The sequence below is a fragment of the Schistocerca nitens genome, chromosome 9, assembly GCF_023898315.1.
Source record: "Schistocerca nitens isolate TAMUIC-IGC-003100 chromosome 9, iqSchNite1.1, whole genome shotgun sequence".
Taxonomy (NCBI): domain Eukaryota; kingdom Metazoa; phylum Arthropoda; class Insecta; order Orthoptera; family Acrididae; genus Schistocerca; species Schistocerca nitens.
The window spans coordinates 489590178-489616324 of record NC_064622.1 but is presented as its reverse complement, the minus strand read 5'-3'; the positions used below and the strand labels follow the sequence as shown (position 1 = coordinate 489616324).

General features: G+C 40.8%; 1 protein-coding gene across 1 annotated transcript in view; it reads right to left on the bottom strand.

The window, feature by feature from the left end:
• Nucleotides 1-1415: 1415 nt before the first annotated feature.
• LOC126204372 (LIM/homeobox protein Lhx1) overlaps nucleotides 1416-26147 on the bottom strand; it is a 487576-nt gene continuing 462844 nt past the window's right edge. Inside the window, exons 8-9 of the mRNA XM_049938745.1 lie at nucleotides 16682-16846; nucleotides 1416-3630 (exon numbers count right to left, since the gene is read on the bottom strand). Coding sequence (XP_049794702.1) covers nucleotides 3584-3630; nucleotides 16682-16846 — 212 coding nt within the window. The 3' untranslated portion in view covers nucleotides 1416-3583. The remainder of the gene's footprint in view (nucleotides 3631-16681; nucleotides 16847-26147) is intronic.

Genomic DNA, 26147 nt, shown 5'->3' with positions numbered 1-26147 from the left:
TACCGGATACTAAAATCAACTCGATTCAAAATTTCGGCGATCCAACTGTTCGCCATCTTCAGGAGAGGAGAACGCTGCTTCTGCTGCTGAGTCCCACTGAGAACAGTTGGATCGCCGAAATATTGGATCGAGTTGATTTTAGTATCCGGCAGACTTTCGAGACTTATTACGCCGGAAAAGCCTACGGAGTTGGAAGATACAGTTTTATCCCAACATTCTGACTGTATTGGAGTACCCTGTTCCTTGTACATAAGTGAACCAATTTTACCTGTTAAAGATAGTTTACTTGCAAAAATGTGGTTTAATATTCCTAACAGTTAATGTAGCAACACCTAACATTCCAAAGAAATTGCAGGATTCTTTTAATTTCCAAATGCAAACTTAAGTTTCCACGTATTTTCTGTTACAGTAATTAGTTGTATGTGTAAATCTATCAGCTGTTTCTTGACCTGCGTAGATGGAAATGCTGTTTCACCTTCATTGCTTTGTTTGTTTCTAAGTAGAAACAGTCTTGAAATAATGTTAGACAATGTTTCTGATGAAGATTTGAAAGTGAGGAATTTAATGAATTGTTGGTGACAATAATTAAATATTCTGACGGCAAATTTCTCGTCACTTACAAATCAAAGTTCCTTGAAGTTCCAAATTAACAGAAGATCTCTGTTTCTCTAAAGTTAAAAGCGGTGATGTGCAATAACTGAGAAGTTAAAGCAGCTGCTGCATAACAGAGCTTCACGTCACGATTTTTTCGCTAGAGGTGAACAACTTAACAATTCTAACCAACTGCACTGAAGTATCATGCATTCTACAGGACTGATAATCGTGTGAAATTCAAGTAATCAAAATAACCATACAGGGAATCAGTATTACAGATATATCACCTAAATTTTCATGTCCCGTTCATATCGTTCTGTGATGCAGTAAGCAAACATAATTCAATATATGTCCACTGTTAGTTCTATACAAAATAGAGATGTTCCAACCACTGTTGTTTGACAGAAATGCGTCACGTATGTTGATGTTCGATAGTAGGAACGTCACGGTTGATGACGCGTAATGAGGCTAGTTAAATACAAATCAAAGAAGGAAGGAACATAGCAACTTGTCTGACGAAAACTTTATACTATCAATTTTATTCTTGGGTGTTAGCTATCAAAATTAAGACGTTCGTAATTTGTATGTGTGTTTTCTCCAAAAATATTATTCTGTACAGTCCACTAAACGTATTATTAACCAAAGAAATAGTTCAAAACGTTACAAAACAGATTTCTCATTTTATCCGATGGTCGCAACGGAATTATCATCAGTTTACTGTAGACACGTTTTCTTGAGTTCTCCATTCCCAGTTGTGCAGTCGCGTCCTCCAGAAATAAAGAAAAAATCAGATGATTGTGATAAGGAAATAATATTTTATTTTTAACATTCAACATTCGGCATGACGTTGAAATAAGTTTTAGAACATATCGAAGCTGTTGAGAGAATTTTACAAAATTATGTGAACCAATTAGCTGCTATCTTGATGCAGTTACTTTACGGGAGGAAATATGCACCCATGTGATCATTCCGTTTTAATTACTCTACCTCACACTTTTAAAACTTTCGACATTTGTGACTAAATTCTTCACAAGGAGGAAGCAGGGGCAATGAGTGCGTTCTTTAAGCTTCTTTTTATATCAAGTGCAGGATTGTCGTTCCAAGGGAACAGTTACAATTTACAAAATAAAATGCAAATTGCGAACCCGATGTTGCCCATGGATTTTGTGGTGATTTTCTGAACGCGATCTCTGCATTTCAAAGGCAGATAGAATAATTTTCTGTGTTATACTTTGAGTTTTCATTTCTTGACACCATGTGACAGCATCGAGTGAGCAAGAGCAATCAAACGTCCAGAAAAGAAACAGCGCGGGTGGTTCATCCATACATTTATTCCCTCAACAAAACAACACGTACGCGACGCTATCTGAGGCCAGCTACATTCAAAACCTACAGAAGTAGTGATTCCTTAATTTTTTCTTCAGGTTTTAACATATTTTCTGGTATATATATATATATATTTATATAGCGAAGTACAGAGCTGTTTTATCTACAGAGGAGGACAATGCGGATTTACTTATTGTTATTTACACTGACTGTACATTAGGAAATGTGACACATACTGGGTCAAGTTAAGCATCATCGTAACACTGGCTTTGCTCTACACTTTTCGCAGAAAGCTTCCACAGTAGCGCATTGGCGCGAAACGAAACGATGCGACACGGAGAGATTATCGCATTCAACAACTTTTTTGCTCTGCTGAAGTGGAAAAAGTCCGCAGCCTAAATATCTCAAAGCGTTAAACTCTTAACATCCGTTTATTTTTAAACGCAAATCTAGTCACTTTTCCTTCATTCCACAAAGTTATCCCATTCATAGACATTAGGCAGCTTACGACAGTTGCGAGTATTTGCACGAAACGCCGTCTGTTAACTGCTCGGACTCTTTACAATCGCTACATATTTAAAGTTAGCACCGTAGCGGAGCACACTGCGCACACAGAGCTTGTATCTATCGTTTCGTCTTCGACTTTTCTCACTATTTGCCAGTCGGAAGGTGTGTGATGTCGGCTAATTGGTATGATTTGAGAATAGCTCACATCCTCACGCACAGCAACTTGCCCGACAGCAGATGCATACTGGGAAAGCTTTCGCCGGCTGTCTCTTAAACAATTATTATATTAATGAAAACAAAGTATAAACGTATTATCACTCGCTTTCTGATAAGGTTCTGGGGGGAAAAGCTCACACCGGTATATAACGGACTGCCGTTACCTTGAAAATGTCAGCACAGTGTTCATTATGTACATATACTGGAGTAACACGCAATATTAAATTTGTCGGTTACATTGTTGCAGAGATTCACCGTCATTCACAATTGAGTTCAGCACAGAAGAACTGAGAACAGCTCACTTTCGTTCGGTTAGGACATCAGTCGGCGTCGAAAACTGGACAGTACCCGTCATATCTGGAACAGGACATTTCTGCACTTGGAGTCTTCTTTGACAATCAGAACATTGCAGCCATCGGATGGTTATTCACTATCTTCACCCTCCAAAATATCACCAGCCAAAAGACAGTCTCTTTACGAGGACCATTTATGATATTTCGTAACACGGAAATTCGGATGGATTCTTCTCGGCCGGGCAGTATGTCCAACCAGTTTACACTGGCACCTGAACACATCTGGAGCATACACCGATAACTTCCTCTCTTGCAGTGTCACACCAGAAATTTCCGCAGTCGCGCACTGTAAGGGTTGCGGTTCTTGTTAAATGGCACAAATCTTGGGAAGGTCCCGTCCGTGGGGAGGGCTCACAACAACCGTCGTCGTTCTCGCAGTGTCCCGCTGAGAGTTCTCGGTGACCACTGGGCAGCGCGAGTCGGCATTGGTGGGTGCGCCGCGCTGACCTTTCCCAGCTGAAGGGTGGTTGACAGGCAGGCAGCGGAGGTGATGGCGTCCGTCTTCACGCGTGACCAGGAGTCGTCGCCGTCGTCCTTATTCTCGTTACTGACTCGTCGACGAGCGGGTATATCTGCAGGTGGCGCTATCACCACACCACCTCACTCTGCATCTGCTGTGTCTCCGAGAAACCTCCTGCAACAAAAAGAAACCAAACGTGCTGTTTCAGTCGAAACTTTTTGCGCAGACATAGAACAAATGCAATCTCCGTTACTCGCAGTCACGCCCAAGTGCTACATACATCTTCAGCAAGCGATCATTCCCATGTACTCGTAACTCTGTAGTTCATTGACCATATAGCAGCGCTGTAATCTGTCGTGTAAGCTATAACTGAGCTGTCTGGCCCATGGTTTATTCAGGTTTAGTAGCTTCCCCCCGCCCCACCACCCCCATCCCCTCGCCACCAGCCCTCTCCACCACCCTATCCTGTTGACCTCATGCGTGAATACTATCAGCATTCCTCATCGACACATCGTAGCTAATTCTCCGTGGAATTTCCGCTGTTGCATCCTATTAAATACGACAAGGTCTATTCGTAGAATGTGTGTATTGTCTACTCTATTTAATCAAATTTTGTCCCCTTACCAACAAGGAGCGCATTTTTACCGTACGCGTTTCATTTTGTTTCACACCAACTATTTCAGTGACACTGAGATGTAAAAGGCTTCAAATGAGAAAGTGCAAGGGAAACAGGTACCGAAAGGTCAATGTAGTATTCCACCGGATAGAACTACAGATTTTAAGAACGCACGAAGATTTTCACAAAACTAAATTGCCCAAAAATCCCCCCCCCCCCAATCCTCCTCACACCCTGTCCTTTCCCCTGCTAGATTCTCAGTTGCTTTGATAAAATGGATGAGAGTGCTGAAGGATCACCGTCGTGTAGTCGGAAATACTCATTTCAATCTCTTGGCTACCGTGACCAAATAAAAGATTTTGTTTTATATTAATTGCGGTTCCACTACTCTGCCGTACAACCAGCTCACAGGTTACATAGAAATCTCATTCATTTTCTCAAAAATAACAATACACATTAATCTTAACTGTAAAAATCTGTTTTCATCGTCATTACTTATACTGTTATCATATACAGTCTTCAGATTTGTAAGTACTAAGCATAGACAATTTAATGACGCATCAAACCTAGTGCTCCTCAAGAAGGGACTCGGCGAACGTGAAAAAAATTTCATTGCTTCGTGTCAATAAATTCTGTTATCTGAATAAATTTAATGTATTAAGTAGTAAATTAACACCATTTTGGGAGAACTATACCCACCCAGGTGTTTTTTAACTACCGGTACATCTCATAAATCACAGCACATTTAAAAATTACGATTTTTGAATTCGAAAAATCACCATAATGCGAGTACCCTATAAATGAACAAGTTTAGCTGAAACCCGAAACCACGCGAACATTCTGCTGTATAAAATACGGAGTGGTTCTCAAGAGGCTAATATTTGGCGGGTCGGTATTTTTAGAAGATAATTTTCTAGCCTTCAAGCACATGTAACAGAACAGCAGTTCTAAAGGAAAAACTATGATACGTTGCTAAAATTACTGTTGGATTTAGCTACCAACTGAGATGGCGCAGTGTTTGAAACACTGGGCTCGCAGTGGGGATTACGAGGTTTAGTTCCCCACTGGAGCATCCAGATTAATGTTTGCCTTGGTTTCCCGAAATGAAATACTCCGAAGCCGGGGGTTGTCACTATGAAAGGGTGCGGCCAATTTCTTTTCCCATTCGGAGTTTGTGCTTCTTCCCTAATGAATTCGTGTAACCCTAATCATTGTTTTTCCTTCTGAAAGGAAAACTATATACATTTCAGTACCGATGGCCTCATTTCTTTCAGTATTCGAAAATGATATGTAGGGGAAACGTTAATTAACGAAAAAAGAATACAAGAACGGTTTCCCTTAAATAGACATTGATGAAAGGCAATCTAATGACCAAGTTAGTTCCTGAGGAGCAACAACTTTTCTTTTTTTTAGATATGTGGAAATACTGCACGTTACATTTTGGAAACAGTATTTTATCAACTTAAATCCTGTTCCTTTATTCCGTACGAAACAACGGTGATAACATACAAGAAATCCACGGAGTATATCTGGTCTGTCTGTTTTAGTTGGAAGAAAAAAGTGTAATCGTAAGTTCTGTACACAACAAGAAAGATCTGTAAGACAGTTAGTCTGATATTTACCTATCACAAGGAGGCAAAAATTTTGATAAGTTGCCAGTGGCATTGTTGGGTGAAAGTCACGCCGTAATCGCTTCCCCATCTGAGTGAGTTTGTAACAGAATAAGTGCACAGTAGCTGTGCTGAATAATGACGGTAACAAACGTTTTCGTTACTCATTTGCTAGAGGAGGTCATCGAAGCTTGCAAGGCGTAGCATGACTTTCGACGATAGTGGTTATGTGGACGGCGAGATATGTGTATTTCGCTAGAGACATATCAATACACAAAGAAGACAAATACGCATAATAAAAGAAGAGCAGAAATTTTAATTCGGAAGACAACGAACGAGAGAGTATTTGCAGACCAACTGAATAAAGAGGATGAAGCGTGTAGCATTTCGTCGATGTCGAGGTCATGAGAGACTGAGACTAGCCTCTATTAGCCAAGGATAAGGGTGCGAATATGCGGAGGCGTTGCTGGAAGAGCCATTCCGGCATTAGCGTAATGTCAGCGTAATGTAATCTTTGGATGCGTCATTTAACCCCGATCTTCTCGAAAAGTTGTTTAACTATTGAGTCACGTAACTACAGTATAATTGTTACTGATTACCCTTTTTATGTTAATGGTAGAAATGAGATAAACACAAACGATCAGACACCGCATGTTACATTTATTTCACTGTGAAGAAATAAATAACGGCTGTGGTTACTTAGCAGTAGGTGTGCTTCACTATCTAAAAAATAATCGTAAATTTCAAATTAACAACTTGCTTTTCAGCAAACTTCTGCTTAAATTCTTCAGATTACGTCATTTCAGGGTTTGTGTGGAAACCAATGCGCACATCACAGTATTAATCGGAGGAATCTTTTTAATTAATTGTATTCAATTCTCGTGTGGGACTACACATTGAACCTGGTCGAATATGCAGACCACAGAACTAAACCAAAACGAAGAATATAAAATTATACTTCAATTCTTCTTAATTTTATAATTTTCCCGTATTGTGATTTTATACAAGCAACAGAAACATACACAAAAATTTTCAACTAGTATTTTATGTGATATTTTTTTTATATATGAAGTATTTCACATCGTTGAACATACGAATGAATATGCTTAAGATAAACCATATAACGCTATGTGTTTTCAGGACTGTTGTTGAATTTACATAACCATAAAGCCTTTGCAGACAGATGATACTAAACGACAAGCTTTTCAGAGGTGCCATTTTGTGTTGCACATGTACGCCAGTCGGAACGTGAACCGCCAGAAATTAGGAGTGGAGTTGGACATGCAGTGTGGCGCTACATAGTGAACAACAAGAAACACAAATAGAATGGACGAAGGGAGAAAGTGTCATATCAACGAAGGGACCATTCTGATTGGTGTCAAAATACTCCAGTCTGTCCTCTGACGTTAATAATTCTTGTGGTTTTTTTTATATCAATGAGGGCTATGACGTTGAATTTTTCAGATTACAGTGCCACTTCACAGTTCAGAACGTTCGATGAATGCACAAACCTTAAAAGTTACAAGGTCATCATGTCACGTAGAAGACAGAGCGTGCTACATAAGACGAGTGTCACGTCGACTAAAATGCCAGCCGTCTCCACGACGGTACTCGGAAGCGCTGCCTGCGCCTTCACTCCTGTGTCAGCTAACCAGTCACCAGAAAGATAACAACTGCCTGTCAAATTAAAACTGAGTTCCATTCCATGCCTGCATAAAAAAATTTACTTCCATTCTAGAATTACGCTATTTACTATACAGAGGAGTCAACGGATAACTCCCTAGCTACAAACTCAGTCCTATTTATTAGGTAGCTAGGAAGGTATTTCGCATGCAAAGAAAGCTATAGTTACACACTTTATGTCATCAATCGATAAAAAGCAATATGTGTAGTAAAATAAATGTATGTTACACATTTTTGAGCAATATGATCGTACTCTGTTTTCACTAACAATCGACACAAGTACGAGGTATCATCACTATATCAGAGCCGGACACCCGAAGTTTTCACATCGTCATCTAATTGTCTATGTGTAATTGTTACGGTTGGACAATATGGTGATGTTAGCGACACCATAAGGCTATTGCGTGTCTGAATGTGTGCGCAGTAGAGGTTCCCTCGATTATAGATATTTAGTGGTAATGCGGTCGTCGTGATGCTGAGAAGTCATTTCCACGTTACGAGTAATCACTTGAGAGAACCTTGCAGCAGTTGCAATTGCCAGCCTCAACAAAGAGGAAGCTCTCTGCGAATATCGCAAAAAATGTATTGGTCCATGAACTGATGTATAATGGATCCACAAAGGGGCTACAATACTGTGAGGGTCATGATGCAATTATCGATCAGAACAGTGCTTTGTCGGAACGCATCAGTCTGAACGACGAAGCAACAATCCTATCGTCTGTACAAATCAATATATTTCATATGGATAAATATGGATCAGAGAAACTTCGCCTTTCACTGAGATAGTACACGACTGCCCAGATGTGAATGTCTGGTACGAGCTTTAAACGATATGTTCAGAGCATTATTTCTGCAAGAATATTACCATGGGTTATGTGTGGCTGGATGCATTGGGAGACTGACGAATGTTGTTACTCATGGCTAGATGTAGTCTAGCCACAGTGGCGTACCAACGTTCCAGAATTTTTAAGCACAATCGGCGTTTGCACTAATAGAGGTAATAATGTCGTTTGAACATCTCGTGTATCACTACGAAGCGATATAAATGTAGCGAATATTTAAAATCCGAATATGGAAAATTGTCAGAGAAATTTTGTTGTAGAGTGCTAAGGAAATGCATCAAGAGTGCCAAGAAAATGGCAGGCAACACTGTAGGCACTACTGTTTCATTTTTAAGGTTCTTATCTTGACGGCTGACGTTGAAGATGAGCTGCCGCGATCATACTAGGTACGAATGATAGTGGAGGTTATGCCCGAGTTTGAACGTAGCTACAGACATAGATCACGGAATGTCGGATGTAATGGATGATGGAATGAGGGAATCAGTGAGAAACAGGCAAAGCGTGTAAAGGTGTCTCATACGCTGCACTGCTTTTTTTCAGCGAGACTAATCCACGTGTTCTGCATAACTGCACGTGTTTCGCTATTTGTACAACGGCGTGAGGAACACTTACGACAGGCTTTACTGAACATTTCTACCACACGATGTATGCCGTGGATACTTCCTACTGAACAGAAAGCTCGTTGCTCACGTTAACAGAGCTTGCGCTGTTTTTGTTGTAGTTGTTCAGTTCTGAAAGGATACTAGTGTGCTTTGCCGGCCGCGGTGGTCTAGCGGTTCTAGGCGCTCAGTCCGGAACCGCGTGACTGCTACGGTCGCAGGTTCGAATCCTGCCTCGGGCATGGATGTGTGTGATGTCCTTAGGTTAGTTAGGTTTAAGTAGTTAAGTTCTAGGGGACTGATGACCACATATGTTAAGTCCCATAGTGCTCAGAGCCATTTTTGAACTAGTTTTCTTTAAATGAAGAAAGATCAGAGATAATGCCCTAACTTAACAGAAAGAGCACGATAGTGTTCCATCTCAAGATTACTGAAGCCTGTCGCTTCATTAAATACCATATGGTGTCACTGCCACGCGATATGAAACGGAACGAATACATGATTGCAATATTAGGGAAGATAATTTGTTCGAGAAGGGACGATCAGCTCAGCACCAATGGACAAGTGGGTTCGTAATGGCGCGTAGGTTAACGACAGTAGATACGCAGGTTTGTTTTCATCAGTGAGATAACGAATACACATGTTAGCACTCGAATGGTCCGTGGGTAAGAAGGTACTACCGTTAATTGATCGCATTTGGGATGCACAGCCCGCATCTCGTGGTCGTGCGGTAGCGTTCTCGCTTCCCACGCCCGGGTTCCCAGGTTCGATTCCCGGCGGGGTCAGGGATTTTCTCTGCCTCGTGATGGCTGGGTGTTGTGTGCTGTCCTTAGGTTAGTTAGGTTTAAGTAGTTCTAAGTTCTAGGGGACTTATGACCACAGCAGTTGAGTCCCATAGTGCTCAGAGCCATTTGAACCATTTTTTTGGGATGCACACAAATTTGCATCATTAGTTATTTTTTAATTTTTCTCATTCACAATAAACGAAACATTTCAGTGGAGCGCCAGGATTCGTCTAGTCCAAAATAATCGTCGGTTACCAGTGTGCGTATCCATTTTGTTGATATTTGTGAAAAGCAATAGTTAGCTTATATGCAACTTTAAACAGTCGTTTTTTCGTTTTCCAGGCCTCTTACACTCAGCGGACCGCAGTGGGAAAGGTTGGACGGAATGGCAGTTTTTCGCTAACGAAATCCCGTCGGATACATTTAGAGCCAACATTCAAGTTAGACTCTAACAATTTCACCTCTGTACGCCTCAAATAAGGATCATGAGAATAAGTCAAGATATTAAGGCGCGTGCTGAGACGTACCGGAAGTAGCTTTTCCACCGTCTATGCAGTATTGTAGAACAGTGGGTGAAATGATAATACGAAGTTCCCTACGCAAAGCACTCTTCACTAGCATTAGTTTCTTTCAGTGTGTGTAAGGGCGCTGATAACATCTGCTCTGAGCAATCGTAAGCTCCAAAATCAGACACACACACACACACACACAGACACAGACACAGACATTTACTAGCATATGGGGCATGTATGTAGATGCGGAGCAGTGCCCCAGGACATCTGTCGTACGCCGTACGGACAGTGAAAACCTCGAATTTTACAGTGCATAGCGGAGAGTATTAGCGGTTTTGTATCTATTCTATTCGCATACTGAGCGACGGAAAAGTAACTTTCTATATGCCGTCGTACGCGCCTTGATCCCTGTTACTGTTACGCTCGTTACACAAGACGTCTGACGGTGACACAGATTGGTCACATAGTCTTCTACGAATACGGGTTCTCTAATGTTACTCAAAATGATTCCGAAAGAGCTGTGTCATCTTTGTTCCAAGGTTTCCCATTTTCATTTTCCCAGCATCTTTGTTACACTTTCATATGGACGATACCACTCTGGTATAATTTGAGCAGCACGTCCCTGAAATCGTTCCGCGTCTGCTGTTCCGCTCGACGGAGCACTACTGTAGACTTCGTCGGTATAGCGTCTTATCCACGATTTCTTTACACATATACAGCCTCTTCCCAGGACGCTTCCAAAAATCTAGGTCTCACATTCATCTTAGTTAACATTGATTTTGTTCCTCGAAGTCGGTTCTTAGCATTACGCATAAAGAGTTACACGATGTTCAGTATTAATCTTGTAATCTGACATTATACAGATCTCTCTTTGCTATAAGCATTGCTTACGTTAATCCATGTTTCAGCATAGCTGCCATCCATTACACTAATTGGAAATTGTATTTAAGCCGTCGTGCATTTCCTTAGCGTCGACCAAGGACAATACTTTCGCGTAGGCGACAGCATCGTAAGCAAACAGTCTAATGGTGCTGCTGACCCTAATAATCTATTAATGTACAGGGTGACCATAATATTTCCCTCACTATAAAAATTTATTTCTATGAACTATACTAGATACTGCTTTGAGGTTTGTTGCAAATGGTGGATGAACTTATGCAGTTTTTTCTGTATACACTTTTTCCATTTGTTACCCGCAACAGATCGTCTGGCGATACACAGTTTCTCTCTATATACTAACATCTCTTCCGTCACCGGCTGCACAGCAAGTCATGCTCTAAGGGTGTGCACATCAGGAATTGCCGAACTGAACACTGTACCCTTAACGTAACCCCACAAAAGGTGTATATGAGTTATATCTGGTGAATGTGGTGTACATGAAAGTGGACCGTCTCTGCCTACCCAGTTGACGGGAAAGGTTTCGTCCAAGAAATGACGAACGAAAACTCCTAGTGTGCCGATGGAGCATCTTGTTGAAAAACTACCACTGATTGAAATTTCTGTTAAGTTATATGCAACGTCTACATGTAGATGTGTATCCATTTAAACTTAAAACCACGTAGACACGTGAAGCAGTGTCCACAATAAGTTTTATAACTTAAAGTACCATTTGCAAAAAATCGCATTGCTGTAAGTAGCAGAGTTACTAGCAATAATTTTTTCTAACTAAGAAAAGACTTCATACCTACCCTGTTATATTTATAACTTTAGAAAATCTATAACACGTTATGAGGGCTTTGGTTTTTTGAACATCCGTCAGGACGCGAAATTAAAACCACTGTGAAAATTCGGTGGGGGTTGTGCCATGTCTCTGTTATGTCCGTCTATCGTGTCATTTCGCACTCTTCAGTTCCGAACGCACATTGAGCACATAAAGATGTCTACACAGTAGTGTATCCGGCCAAGTGTGAAGTGCTTGCTGAGGGTTTGAGCCCGATTCAAAGCAGCCCACATAAAATAACTGTCACGCGTTTCTTTCTTCGTGACGATTCTTAGCCGCATATTACAGATGCGGCGAAGAAGCTGCTGCAACATCTTCGATGGCAAGTGTCTGGTCACCCACGGTACAACTCCTAGTTGATTCCCTCGGGTTTTCATCTCTTCGTTCCCACTGACCGCTGTCTATGAGATCAGCGTTTCAGCAACGACAGTGAGCTGTAGATAGCTTAGGGAATTGGCGGAAAGCACAGCCAGTTGCCTTCTATGACGAGGGTATTGGAAAGTTGTACCACCCTACGACAGATGTATATGTCGGAGCGGCGGCGATGTAGAGAAGTGACTGGAAGGTGTTGCTAAATATTTCAAATAAAACATTTTTTTTTATTTTCACTAAAGTTTCCATTACGTACCGATAGGAAGTTGAAACAAAATAGCGTTCGTACTCTGTGTTCTGTATACGTAATCCGTCCAGTGACATGTACTGGACTCTGTTAGTGAACTGTTGACGGAGAGAATGGACGGAAAGGCTCACTGCCGTACTCACTAGGGCTGTTGACATTTTTAAAACCTTCGGAAATCCGATATACCGATATTTTAAGAAGATGTAATTATTGCCTCTCGATATAATGAAGAAAGGTATTGGTATGTCGACGAAAGAAATATCGACGTACTTGCCTATATAAGCATCGGCTGCACATTGTAAATATACTGACGATTTTAGTGCTGTATATTCAAGCATTGACTTAATATCAGGTATTCCGTACATCAATAAGCTAGCAGCTCGCCTATACCACTTAGAGCAATAACTGAAAGGAAAAAGATGCACTTTCAGCCTCGGCGATAACCACTTTTCTAACAAAGGTAATTGCATGTTAGGTGTCCGATGGGCCCGTCGAACGGTTTCGTCACGTATCAGATTTGTCCAAAACACTTCATGTCGACTTCCCTGATTTTACATTTCCGGCAACACCATCGACCTGGCAGTTGCAGTATCAAAACTGCGTGGTGAAGCTAAACGTTGCAGTTTCTGTTGGTAGCGCCGTGCGCCGATTACGTCAGCATTTCCCCTCACACGTCTCCACCAACCACAAAGACCAACATTGTCATGTAGATTTTTGTTCATAATTTGCAGCAACAGTTACTGAAGAATGCCGATGTGAATAAGTAGATCACTAGACGTGTTAAAAAAAACTTTTTTTGACGCTACTAGTGTGCTATTTCTTCACATTGGAAACCCTGTCATTCCATTCACAGCATCACCCGCAGTGCAATCGAACTTCTTTTATGCCACCTATACTTGGCTTCACACAGCGAAAGAGAAAGATTGGACGTGATGAAAGCTCAAAAACTACTGAAACTCCTTAACACACTGAAAGTAAAATTGTCCATCTACTGCAGTTTGAAAAGAACAACTTCAAATATTTACCGAAAATTGTGAAAAAATATAATATAAACAGACGTGCCAACTCTCCCGATTTAAGCGGGAGACTACCATTTTTTCCGTCTTCCTCCCGACCTCCCGACAGTGAAGACCGGTCTCCCGATTTTCAGAGCAGTTTCAATACTTTCCTTACTATTTGAAAATCCTGGGCCTTCGATATATTGGTGGATGACAATGTATGCGTGCTACTTGTCTGTGTTAACTTGCTAGATTGGTGCGGTGGCTGTCAGGAGCGGCAGTAGGCGTAGCTCGCGGTTCGTATCTACAAGTAAGTAAGGAACTTATCGTTGGCAGCGTTCGGAGACAAATGAATATCTTTCAACTAGTGCCAATTTACTCCGCTTCTGGCAGCACCAGCGCAATCGTAAAGTTATCGTGGACAAGGAGTAGTCGATAGTTGTTGCAAGCGAAGTGATTCGCATTGGTGTCTCTAAAAGGCAGTGTTTCCATTCAAAGGTGAAGTTTTAATGCATGCAGAAGTTGCAAATATTTGTATAATTGGCAAAGCATCATTTTCCAGCCTTAGATTTTTCATAAACAGATTTCTTAATATTCTGACTAGCGAAAGTGAACACGTAGATACAGAAGTTGATATTCTTCACCCTCAGTTCTGTAACTTTCAGCTGGAAGAAACCAACTTGGCAGCAGAGATAATTGATGTTCAGTGGGCGTTGGTAGGTTAGAAGAAATCGGCTGATGGAGTTCTTCAATATGATAAACTTGCAAAGGTGGTGCTGGCTATTTTGTCAATTCCACATAGTTATGCGGAATGTGAGAGAATTTTTAGCACAGTTACAAAGACCAAAACTCAGTTCAGGTCCATGCTTTCAGAAACGTCTTTGGAGAAATTTTTGATTTTAAAATCAGTTCAAAAAGGCAAGTGCTTTCAGCAGAAATTTAGTTCAGAGTTTTTGAAGAAGGCTAAGTCAGCTAGGAGTGTGCTGAATAAGTAACTACCGCAATCAGACAAATTAAGACTGATAAACTATTCAGATTATTTGCTAAGCCAAACATGTACATCCTGTATAAAATTGATTTAAATTTGGGAAAGATGTCTTACGGATATAAGATGCCATGCAAATATGGGTTGCGTTATGAAATGAAAACGTGTGATCATTTAACAGTGATTTATTCATGCAAAACTGTGCTAATGTCAAAACAGAAATCTAATATACGTTAATTTGTTTCCTCGGATCGTAATTTCGAACTGTAGTTCTCTCGAGAGTGCTTCATTTGAATGTGTGTGAATCCAAAGAAACCTGCAGAGCTCATCATTCATATTGTTCAGCATGTTGAACGATAAATTATGCAGTCCGAAGGCTCAGGTATGTCCATTATTTAGTATTTACATGTAAATAATAAAGCAAATGTAATTGAATTGTTACAGTTATTGAATTATTGCAACTATAATCGTCAGGGATGTGTTTTAATTCACAATAGTACACCGCTAAAATTCTCCTGGTTTTTCACTTTTGAAAGTTGGCATGTCTGTTTGAAATAAAAATATTGGCACTCGATATTTCCATTTTGATATCGATATATCGGCGTAAAATATACAGGGTGTTACAAAAAGGTACGGCCAAACTTTCAGGAAACATTCCTCACACACAAAGATAGAAAATATGTTATGTGGACATGTGTCCGGAAACGCTTACTTTCCATGTTAGAGCTCATTTTATTACTTCTCTTCAAATCACATTAATCATGGAATGGAAACACACAGCAACAGAACGTACCAGCGTGACTTCAAACACTTTGTTACAGGAAATGTTGAAAATGTCCTCCGTTAGCGAGGATACATGCATCCACCCTCCGTCGCGTGGAATCCCTGAAGCGCTGATGCAGCCCTGGAGAATGGCGTATTGTATCACAGCCGTCCACAATACGAGCACGAAGAGTCTCTACATTTGGTACCGGGGTTGCGTAGACAAGAGCTTTCAAAGGCCCCCATAAATGAAAGTCAAGAGGGTTGAGGTCAGGAGAGCGTGGAGGCCATAGAATTGGTCCGCCTCTACCAATCCATCGGTCACCGAATCTGCTGTTGAGAAGCGTACGAACACTTCGACTGAAATGTGCAGGAGCTCCATCGTGCATGAACCACATATTGTGTTGTACTTGTAAAGGCACATGTTCTAGCAGCACAGGTAGAGTATACCGTATGAAATCATGATAACGTGCTCCATTGAGCGTAGGTGGAAGAACATGGGGCCCAAACAAGACACCACCAACAATGCCTGCCCAAACGTTCACAGAAAATCAGTGTTGATGACGTGTTGCACAATTGCGTGCGAATTCTCGTCAGCGCACACATGTTGATCGTGAAAATTTACAATCTGATCGCGTTGGAATGAAGCCTCGTCCGTAAAGAGAACATTTGCACTGAAATGAGGATTGACACATTGTTGGATGAACCATTCGCAGAAGTGTACCCGTGGAGGCCATTCAGCTGCTGATAGTGCCTGCACACGCTGTACACGGTACGGAAACAACTGGTCCTCCCGTAGCACTCTCCGTAGAGTGACGTGGTCAACGTTACCTTGTACAGCAGCAACTTCTCTGACACTGACATTAGGGTTATCGTCGCTGCAGGAAGAATTGCCTCGTCCATTGCAGGTATCCTCGTCGTTCTAGGTCTTCCCTAGTCGCAAGTCCTAGGCTGGAATGTTCCGTGCTCCCTAAGACGCCGATCAATTGCTTCGAACGTCTTCCTGTATGGACACCTTCGTTCTGGAAATCTGTCACGATACAAACGTACCGCGCCACGGCTGTTGCCCCGTGCCAATCCATACATCAAATGGGCATCTGCCAACTTCGCATTTGTAAACATTGCACTGACTGCAAAACCACGTTCGTGATGAACTGTAACCTGTTGATGCTACGTACTGATGTGCTTGATGCTAGTGCTGTAGAGCAATGAGTCGCATGTCAACACAACCACCGAAGTCAACATTACCTTCCTTCAATTGGGCCAACTGGCGGTGAATTGAGGAAGTACAGTACATAGTGACGAAATTAAATTGAACTCTAACATGGAAATTAAGCGTTTCCGGACACATGTCCACATAACATCTTTTCTTTATTTGTTTGTGAGGAATGTTCCCTGAAAGTTTGGCCGTACCTTTTTGTAACACCGTGTATACATTGATGGGAACGTCGATATGTCGATGTTTGATGGAGACAGGTGTGGCGTGGTGCTCACCCTGCGAGCTGATGAACTCGGGGCTGGCGCGCTGCTGGGCGAGGATCTGGTCGGCGGGCGGCGGCGGCTGCGGCAGGAAGCCGGGGGGCGGCTCCGCGCTGAGCCCCGCGAACTCCGCGGCGAGCGGCAGGCCGGGCCCGGGGCCGCCCTGCTCCATGGGGCCGCCTGCAACACACCGGCACACGCCTGCTGAGCAACAGCCGCCTAGAACACACGGCGCGCCACACTTCTGACTAGGTGAACAAAAGTAACCGACAGGGTTGCGGTTGCCTACGGAACTACAATTATACACAGGCGTGCGTGCAGCTCTACTCCAGGAGCACCCGACGACTACAAATGTCCTCTCCAAAAATGTGAAATCGCTTGGCGAGAGGTCGGGACTACACGGACGATGTGCAGCGCCTCCCCAACAAAACTTCTGCGGTGTATTCGAAACGACCGTGGCTACATGTGAGCGGGCTTTATCCTGCAACAGAATGATGCCGTCCGTCAACATTCTTCGGCGTTTCGACTCTGACGGGTTTCTTTCTTTCTTTATTTTGCTACTGCCTTGATCCCGCATTGTGCTCAGGGTCGGCGGGGTTAAGTACGGATTTGGCATGGTGAATGTTAAGGGGTGGCCGGATGCCCTTCCTGCCGCCACCCCATACCCCCCGCGACGGAATTTGTCTACCCCAGCGGTCTGCGCCTAGTGTAAATCGTGAAATAGTGTGAATGTGTTTCAAATGTCTGCGAGGCGGGGCGTGGAGACCAGCCCGGTATTCACCTAGTAGGATGTGGAAAACCGCCTAAAAACCACATCCAGGCTGGCCGGCACACCGGCCGACGTCGTTGAGCCGCCGTGCGGGTTCGACCCGGGGCCGGCGCGCCTACCCGAGTCCAGGAAGCAGCGCGTTAGCGCTCCCGGCTATCCTGGCGAGTCTTTTCAACTCTGACGGCGCGCTTCAAATTTTCTGAAGTGATCACGCGCACACATCCTCCGTAGTCACGATCTCTCTCCGTGCAATTTCTATATTATTGAAGCCCCAAAGAAAGACATTCGTGGCCATAGACTTGGTTTGGAGGAACAGGTGCACGCTTGGGTAAAATCGCGGTTCCGTGCTATAAAGGAACATCCTCCTCTAGCATTACTTTCCCTCAACAGTTTTAGTCGATACCAGAATTTTTTTTCGAATTTTGGACAGGTCAGTATTATCTCAGATGTTTTTTTCCGAAATATTTCATATAAGTTTATAGACAGTATCTCATATTTCAAGCTAAAATTTATGAAAAGGAATTAATTTATTTTCGTTGTTACAATCGATATGTACTAGCTCTGAATGTACAGTTAACATTTTTTTAAAGTCATTTCAGTTACGAAATATTTGGCACCCTTAAAATTTTTATTTTTTATTACGCAATCTAGTACTGTTTATCATGTTTATTTCTGGATTAATTTATGAAATAGTAATCGAACTTAATAGAAATTCATTTGTCAAGAAATATTGTAAACCCCTTGGAATATTGTTATTACCGCAGCGTGAAGTAGTAGTAAGCATGCCTCTCATGTGATCGGACCTATTTTTGGCAATTTGGGCGAGCAATGTAATTTCGGCTTTGTTAATGTGAAATTCAAAAATACTGTGTGATACATTAAAATGTGACAAAATAAATTAACGTAAAACAGAAATTCTGCAACGACATTCTTCAAAATTATTTAGATTATTTCAGCCATGAGGACCTAAAATGTGGGAATTTCGGCTTCAAGACCGTAGCCGTCGCGCGGTTCCAGACTGTAGCGCCTAGAACGGCCGGCAAATGTATTAACAGTTATGGCGATTACTTTTCAAATAACAAATAGTTTGCTTCCTTTTTCTCCATCCGTCTCGTTTTCGTTTCACTGCCTCATACATTTTTTTTCACTTCGCTCACCCTGTATATCCAAATATACGTGCAGATAACTCTAAGGATTCTGCGTGACTATTCGTTGTCCCTTGTGTTCTACCGATGTACTGCTTAGGCAGTTGTTCACTCGCTTGTCCGTCCTGGGCTTCGGACGACTTGGAAAAAAGTGAACGATTGTCAAGTCAGCATCTGCGTTTAAACTAGTCAAGGGTCTGCTGAGATTTCTAAGATCACGCCCGGCTAACAGGCCGTCTAAAAGTCATGTATCAAATCTAGATGCTGTTTAACGCACAATCAGTCATTCGTTCGCAGTGTAAATCCAAATTCGCACGGGAAACAAACTAATGCATGATATCAAGTGCACCGCGTCAGTCAGTAGTCTGGAAGAGAAAAGGGTTGAAAGACAGAGATACAGAGAGAATTGTGTGTGTCCAGACCAGCTTCTACGCAAGGTGTACTGCTCGGAGGAAATATATACTGATCTTCCTCATGTAGCACATCTTAAAGCCCTCATTAAACAACAAACGATTGAGTGAACTATCGTCTGCTAATGTGGCCTTAGTGATATACCAGGTAAGAACCGAACACTACATTCTAACGTGTATATTTCGCATTTATTTACTTCTTTGCATTGTATATTCGCATTTATCACTAAACTTCTCTTCAGCAATAGGCAAATGTGAATATAACGGTCGAAAGTGCGAAATTACAAGCAACTGACGACAGTCAAATATTGTCATGAGCTGTAAATTATATTACCTTCTTTTATTTTTATTTGCTCATTAATTATTAGCTTGTGTCAACGAGGGGGTGGTATAAATACTACTGTCATAAACAATAAATGACAAGTTTAAAACGCGAAGGAAAATAACATTAGAAACCGTCAGTGGAAAGCGTCGACCCAAAACGTAGGCTGCAGCTCAAACACCTGCTCAGAGAGAAAATCGATATTCCGACTACTACCCTTATACCAAGGACTGCATTTATTCCAAATACTGTTATTATTTAAAGCTACAAAAGGGCGAAAGTTTCGCTCTCGTCCCGTGGTCACCAATACTGTAGCTGTTATTTTACTGCTGACGACACGAACGAGAACAACTTTTGTAAACTCGAGTGTAAATTCGTAAACCATACGACTTGATCACAGAAAACGCTTTACACTTGGCCTAATAAGGGGATGCTTAAAAGCCTGTATTAAGACTCTGTAACATGAAGCATATGTGTTGCGTACCTTACATATGAATTAACCATACTCTATCCATCTGTTCGATAAGCAGGGCTTAAGGCTTTAAATATACCGTGTGTCCATTATGGCGATGAAATTAAAAATGGTAGTTTTCTAGACGATGAAGACAATAGCTAAGGTGAGTCACTGATATCAGGATATCAACATTTACCGGAATCACCTTGCAACAGGTAGGTCAATAATATCGGTAACAATTACGGTAATAATAATAATAATAATAACATACAAAGTGCTATTGAACTGCTTTCTTTCCCAGCTCTGAATACTTAATAGATGCTACAGAAGCTACAGATTTGCTATTTTAAGATCGAATAATTAAAAACACAAGAAATGTTCTATAATACGAAATAGATGCAACCATTCAGTTAAAAATTCTTACTTTCTTTAGCGTGAATATTACACACTAAAGACTTTCTAAACATATCTCCGTTATGAACAACACAGCCCTTTAAACTTTTCGGTGCAAATGGCAACCGATCACTAACAAACTAACGTAGGCCACCGTATATTAATACTGTAGATAATAAGCGTAGACTACGGTGATTATCGTAGTAGCCTTGGTCAGTTAAGATCGTAATCGCCTTACCTGTACCTCCTGTGTGCTGTGTACCTATCTGACGGTACCTCATTTCGATCCTTTATTCCAGTATGCGATTGTTATCGTACTAGAGTCGTCTAGAACAGGAAAAGTGAACGGTCTAGAAACTGAGTGAGAACACATAAAGGACTGCATAACCTATGGAACATTTTTGTACAAGATAGTTATTCTCCTGTCTGTTACTCGAAAATAAACAGTATTTATTCAGGTTTTAGTCGAAAATTGTTGTAGTAAGGATAAAAAACAAGTGTCATCATATTGCGATAGAAAACGCAATTTCCTCAAAAAAAAAAGGTAAACTTTAAAAAAACGCGAAACAAAAACATATCAACTATCGCATCAACACTTCATAAAGCTTGTATAAAACATGTTTTTGTTATTAATAAACCCCTTCCGCAGTTATTAATAACAGGGAACTCCTGCCTTTGATCATGATGAAGAACGTTATGTTTAGTACAAAATAACAATAATAATTACATAGATTTGTTTATGTTTGTGGCCGGCCGAAGTGGCCGTGCGGTTAAAGGCGCTGCAGTCTGGAACCGCACGACCGCTACGGTCGCAGGTTCGAATCCTGCCTCGGGCATGGATGTTTGTGAAGTCCTTATGTTAGTTAGGTTTAACTAGTTCTAAGTTCTAGGGGACTAATGACCTCAGCAGTTGAGTCCCATAGTGCTCAGAGCCATTTGAACCATTTTATGTTTGTGCATGTAAACCGTACTGGCATCAAAATTAATTGCTTTGGTTACATAAAAAACGCAGAAGTTACGCTATCAACTAGTTTTTGTTACTTACAAAACGCAATGTATATTTTGTAAGGATATAAAATACACAACGGACTAACTGAACGATGTGCGGTTCTAATTATATGCAAAACAAGCAAACAAAGAAACAAAACACAAAGAGAAGTCGTCGGTCCCTAGTTTCTCACTCACGGAGTGATACGTGTTTCCTTCCGTAACTATGCTTCTAATACTACCGGTAACCCTACCATTTATGTTTCGTACCAAAACTGCCGAACCATATTTTTGATAAAGAGCAGCCAACTCCAAAGCATCTCTACTCGCTCATAAGCTGTGCTAGCTCGTTTAGTCACCGAGAGGAATATCGGCAGGAGAAAAAAATCACACAGTTTTGTTCATTTCTTCTAGGCACAATCACTGATCACTTCTGCAGTTGCTTTTGGTTTCAGCCATATACTGTTGTAACGACACAGAAGTATTTTTATGAGACTTATGGCCGTTACTGAACAAATACTCGAAGGCTATCAAGATTCCGAAGCAGATCTATTCTGAGCAGAAGTTTTTTCTTCTTTTTTGTCAGCTCGTCGATGATCGAGACTTCTATCCAGTAAAATCCGTATAAGGCAGAAACAACTGATTAAATTTGATTTCATGAAATTCTCTTCTAATATGTAGTGTGAACTAAATAACTGCCACTTTTTTTCTCGACAAAGATGTGTATGGATATTTGACGCGTGCGGCTGCAAAGATAGAAAGTCGGAATGACGTTGGACGCAGTCGAATAAATTACAAAAAGATAAAAAAGAAAAGAAAAATGAACAACGATGCACAGAAAGTTGCTGTATCTGTCTAAATGAAATTGCCGATACAAACTTCTAGGACTTGTAGAGGGGAGTGTGTACATAATATTTTGAATAGGAACCCGTGTACAGAAACGTACCGTTTCCGTTCTACGACGGTTTCAGTTCAGATGTTTAAATCATCCACTTCTGCTTTAGAAATTGAATTACGCGTGACGCAGTACAGTTTGTTTGTATTAACACTTAAACATTACTGTCTGTACGTACGCTATGCTGGGTCCTTTTTTTGTTTTGGAATAATGTAAACACGTAATATTTCAGTATTAAAAGAAACAAATGTTATTAAGCGATAAATGATGTTTTGTTATGTTTCCTCTCTAATTGATACCTAATAACTGTACTGCGTCACCCCTAACTGAGTTTGTCAAGCAGAAGTGGATGAGTCAAACTTCTACATTGTAACCGTCGTAGAAAAGAAACCGTACGTTTCCTGTTCTGAATATTGTGTATCTATTTCCCTCTACATGTCCTACAACTTTGCAACTGGCACTTCCGAACACCCTGTGTACACTCGTAGAAGTGTGTTAGTGACGTGTCTCCGCAGAAAATTTTTTCCCCAATAACACTGTACGTAGACTGATGCGGAGAAATTAGCTGCATACGGAGCCAATTTATGGCCGAAACCAGTAACGGGGTCTCTAATTGTGCGTAAACGAAATACAAAGGCAAGTATAGCCCACATTAGCCACGTTTCTAGTTACAACGAGGGCCACATGCCATTCTGATTTTTGTAATTTTTTTTAATATATATGATACGTGAAGTCCAAAGCTCAAATGTCAGTCATCAAAACAGTTCGATGCAACTCTAAAAAATTCTCGAGAAGTTTGAAGTCTATTATTTCGACAGGCGATGTGGCACTGTGGTAGAACGCTAGACTGGCGTGTGGATAGTCTGGGTTCAGTCCTCGATCATGTACATTTTTTAACAGATGCGCTTGTTCTACGAGAATTTCCGTGAAGAGTAAATTACTTGAAGATAAAAAACGACGTTATTTTGTATTGTTTCCTTTTTATTTAGATAATAGACTATTTATTGGCAATATTTTATAAAAGAAGGGTAATAAGAATTATAATTGCAATGAAAACTGCATTTTTATTTATGATACGTAGTTAGAAATAAGAAGACGTGCATTTTCATAAAAAATACAGTAACATGTGTGTTTAGCAGCAAATGTTTGATGCGTTTTATATTCAAATATCGTAGGTATTCGAACTGAAAGGAACAAATAAACGAAAAAAATACTGATCTAATCTTTTGGAACCAGCGATCTAGAGACTACTAGTCTTGAGCACTATATGTATTTTACGTTTTACGGAAATGGTCGTAGAACTTACCTATTTATTTAGAAATTTGTCTAGACTGGGAATTAAACCCTGGCCATCCACGTCGGAGGCGACACTCTACCGAAGAGCCACGCCACGTATCGAAATATTGTCCATCTCTATGCTACTCTAGACATTGCAGAATTGCGAAGTCTACTTTGTCGAGAATTTTTGGGACTTGTACCTAAATGCTTGGGGGCCGCTGTCCCACTTCTTATCTTCACGTGCGGTAAATATAAGAGAATTACAAAAATCCAGGTCTACTAGTTACGCATGACGTACTTTTTCCGAAACAGTTAACAGTAATATGTCGAATGTGACATTTTAGTACAGCGTATTGGGCAGCGCGGTAGCTTGCCAGGCGAGAGGGTGGACCTGATCCGAAGCGAATGCGCTTGACCTCAGGAAACTGCGGCCGGCCTGAGTGTGGCAAATTCTAGGCTGGTCCCAGATTTTTGTCTCAGAAAGTGCGATACACGAAAAGTTAAAATATGACAACATACAAAAGAAAAATTATCGTGATTCGCAGGCACAACGCACATACGACGTCCCTGTCTCGGGGAGCTGACTACTACGGCGACGGGAAGGCCATTCAGCCACAAAATTACAACAAAATAAATTTACCAAATCTCGAATACTGCGGATAACGTACTAGACGGGGCTAACGCCTACACAACGAGACCACCCTGCAGTCGGATGTTTGTAATTTCTTACATTTATGGTATGCGAAGCAGAGGACACAAATATCGATATCCCAAAGCAGTTCGATGCAACTCTAAATAATTCTAGAGAAAATCGAGTTCGAATCTTGCTATGATCAATTTTTTTTGTTGTATTTCTTTAGTCAACTTAAATACCTACATAACGTGAATCAAATGTGCTAACATGTTTCTAATCACAATTTTTAAGAGAAATAACCGTCTTCGCGTTTCTAATTAGTTATCGCCTGCAGAATACCAGTTTTCATACCAAATATAAATTTTTAACTTTCGGTCGTTTATAAAACATGTTTAAAAAGTTTGTAATATTTTAATTTAAACGATGTTTATCAACGATCTTTTATAAAATATCGATAATTACGAATTTATGGTTAGGTGTTTGTCAATGAGCATATATTCGTAAATTTAAATGATGCAGGTATTTGAATTGAATAAAAAAAGAAAAAAAGCGAGAAAAGAGCACAGCAAAATCCGAACTAGCAACCTATCAATCGGCCTATCTGATTTGGATCCTCCGACGCTACCAGTGCTGCACGCGGGCCTCGTTTTTTTCTTTTTTTAAAAAAAAAAAACACACATATCAGCCAGCGTGGGACCGCTGCAATCGACAAAAACCAATGGTAGACACTCCCGGAGACACGCCTCCCCTACCAGCATCGCAGCGCTGATACCAGCCTAGTGTGGAACACGCGGGCGTTCAGCCCAGATCGTGATATCGCCTATACCAGTCAACACCATCGTCTAGCAGAGACGAGTAGTTTAAGTTTTAGATGAACTTGCCCTGTTGTAAAAGTCGAACGTTCTACCTCAACAATGAGATTGTGACTTACAACGAGAGTTCCCTAGCGGTTCGATCAACTTTTTGAAACAATCTAGATTAAGATCCTAGGTATCACACGCTGCAGCACCTCACCCAGGTGGCACTTAACAGCATTATAAAAAGACTGCAATGCGCACTTCGGTTGCGTGGTGCAATGGATAAGATAACGCCCTCGTGCAGCAGGTTATGATTTCGAAACTCGTCAGAGGTACAAGTTTTTGTTATTTATATATCTTTGTCGAAATTTCCTCAATCATTACTTTTATTAACGTAATTGGTTTAAATGTAATTCTTTAATTCCATTCCTTTGTCACATAATTTTAGTCATAACATCAAATTCTTCATTTTTCTTCCTATCATTCTCTCTCCACATGAAATCTTCGTTCATGTGTTTTTAATTAATTTTATGTATTAATATTGATTTAATTTCTTTTGTTTTATCACCGTTTTTTCGTCCACATTATTGTGTTTACTATATCTAGTTTTCATTTCGCTTCAGTTTCAGATTTGCTTATAAACTCGTCATTAATTTAAATTTTCATCTACATTATTTTGTCCATGGTGCAATGGGAGTTTACGTTATGTTTTAAATGTTTGTACGACGATTTTTTTGACACAATTGCACAAATGTAAAAAGACTCTTTCGTCTTTTGTTTTTTAACTAATATACTGAAATTTTCAAACAATTGATTATTATAATAGACAAATACAACTACATTCATATTCATAAAAATTGCTATTGGAAAAAGAATGATATAAAGAAAAAGTGAAACAAATTAAAAAGTTTAGTCGGTGAGTAAAATGATGTGACAGAGGAATAGAAACAAAAAATTACATTTGGACCACCCAATTGAATAAAAATAATGATCGAAGTAATTTCGATGACAATTTAAAAATAAAAGTTCTGCATCTGATTACACAAAGTTCCGAATTGTTCTTTCGTCTCTTACTCGCAAATGAGGGCCGACCAGGGTGAATTGCGCATGTGTGATAACCTGGGAACTTGACCTGTACCACCGTACAGATAGTTGCAAAATGTGGATCGCGCCGCTGGCGCCCTCTCCTTGTCAGGTTCCATTCTCAGTGACAGTTGTGAGGTATACAGTAGGCACTCTACTCCTGTGGTGAAGGCAAATTTACTTAAATAAATAAAATAAAGATTTTCTTAAATCTTTTATTCATTTATATAACAAAGTTAACTAATATTTCATGTGTCGTAGTTTGAAGAGCCTTCTGCCAGAGCAATGAAGAAAGCCAGAGCTATGGCCGGAGG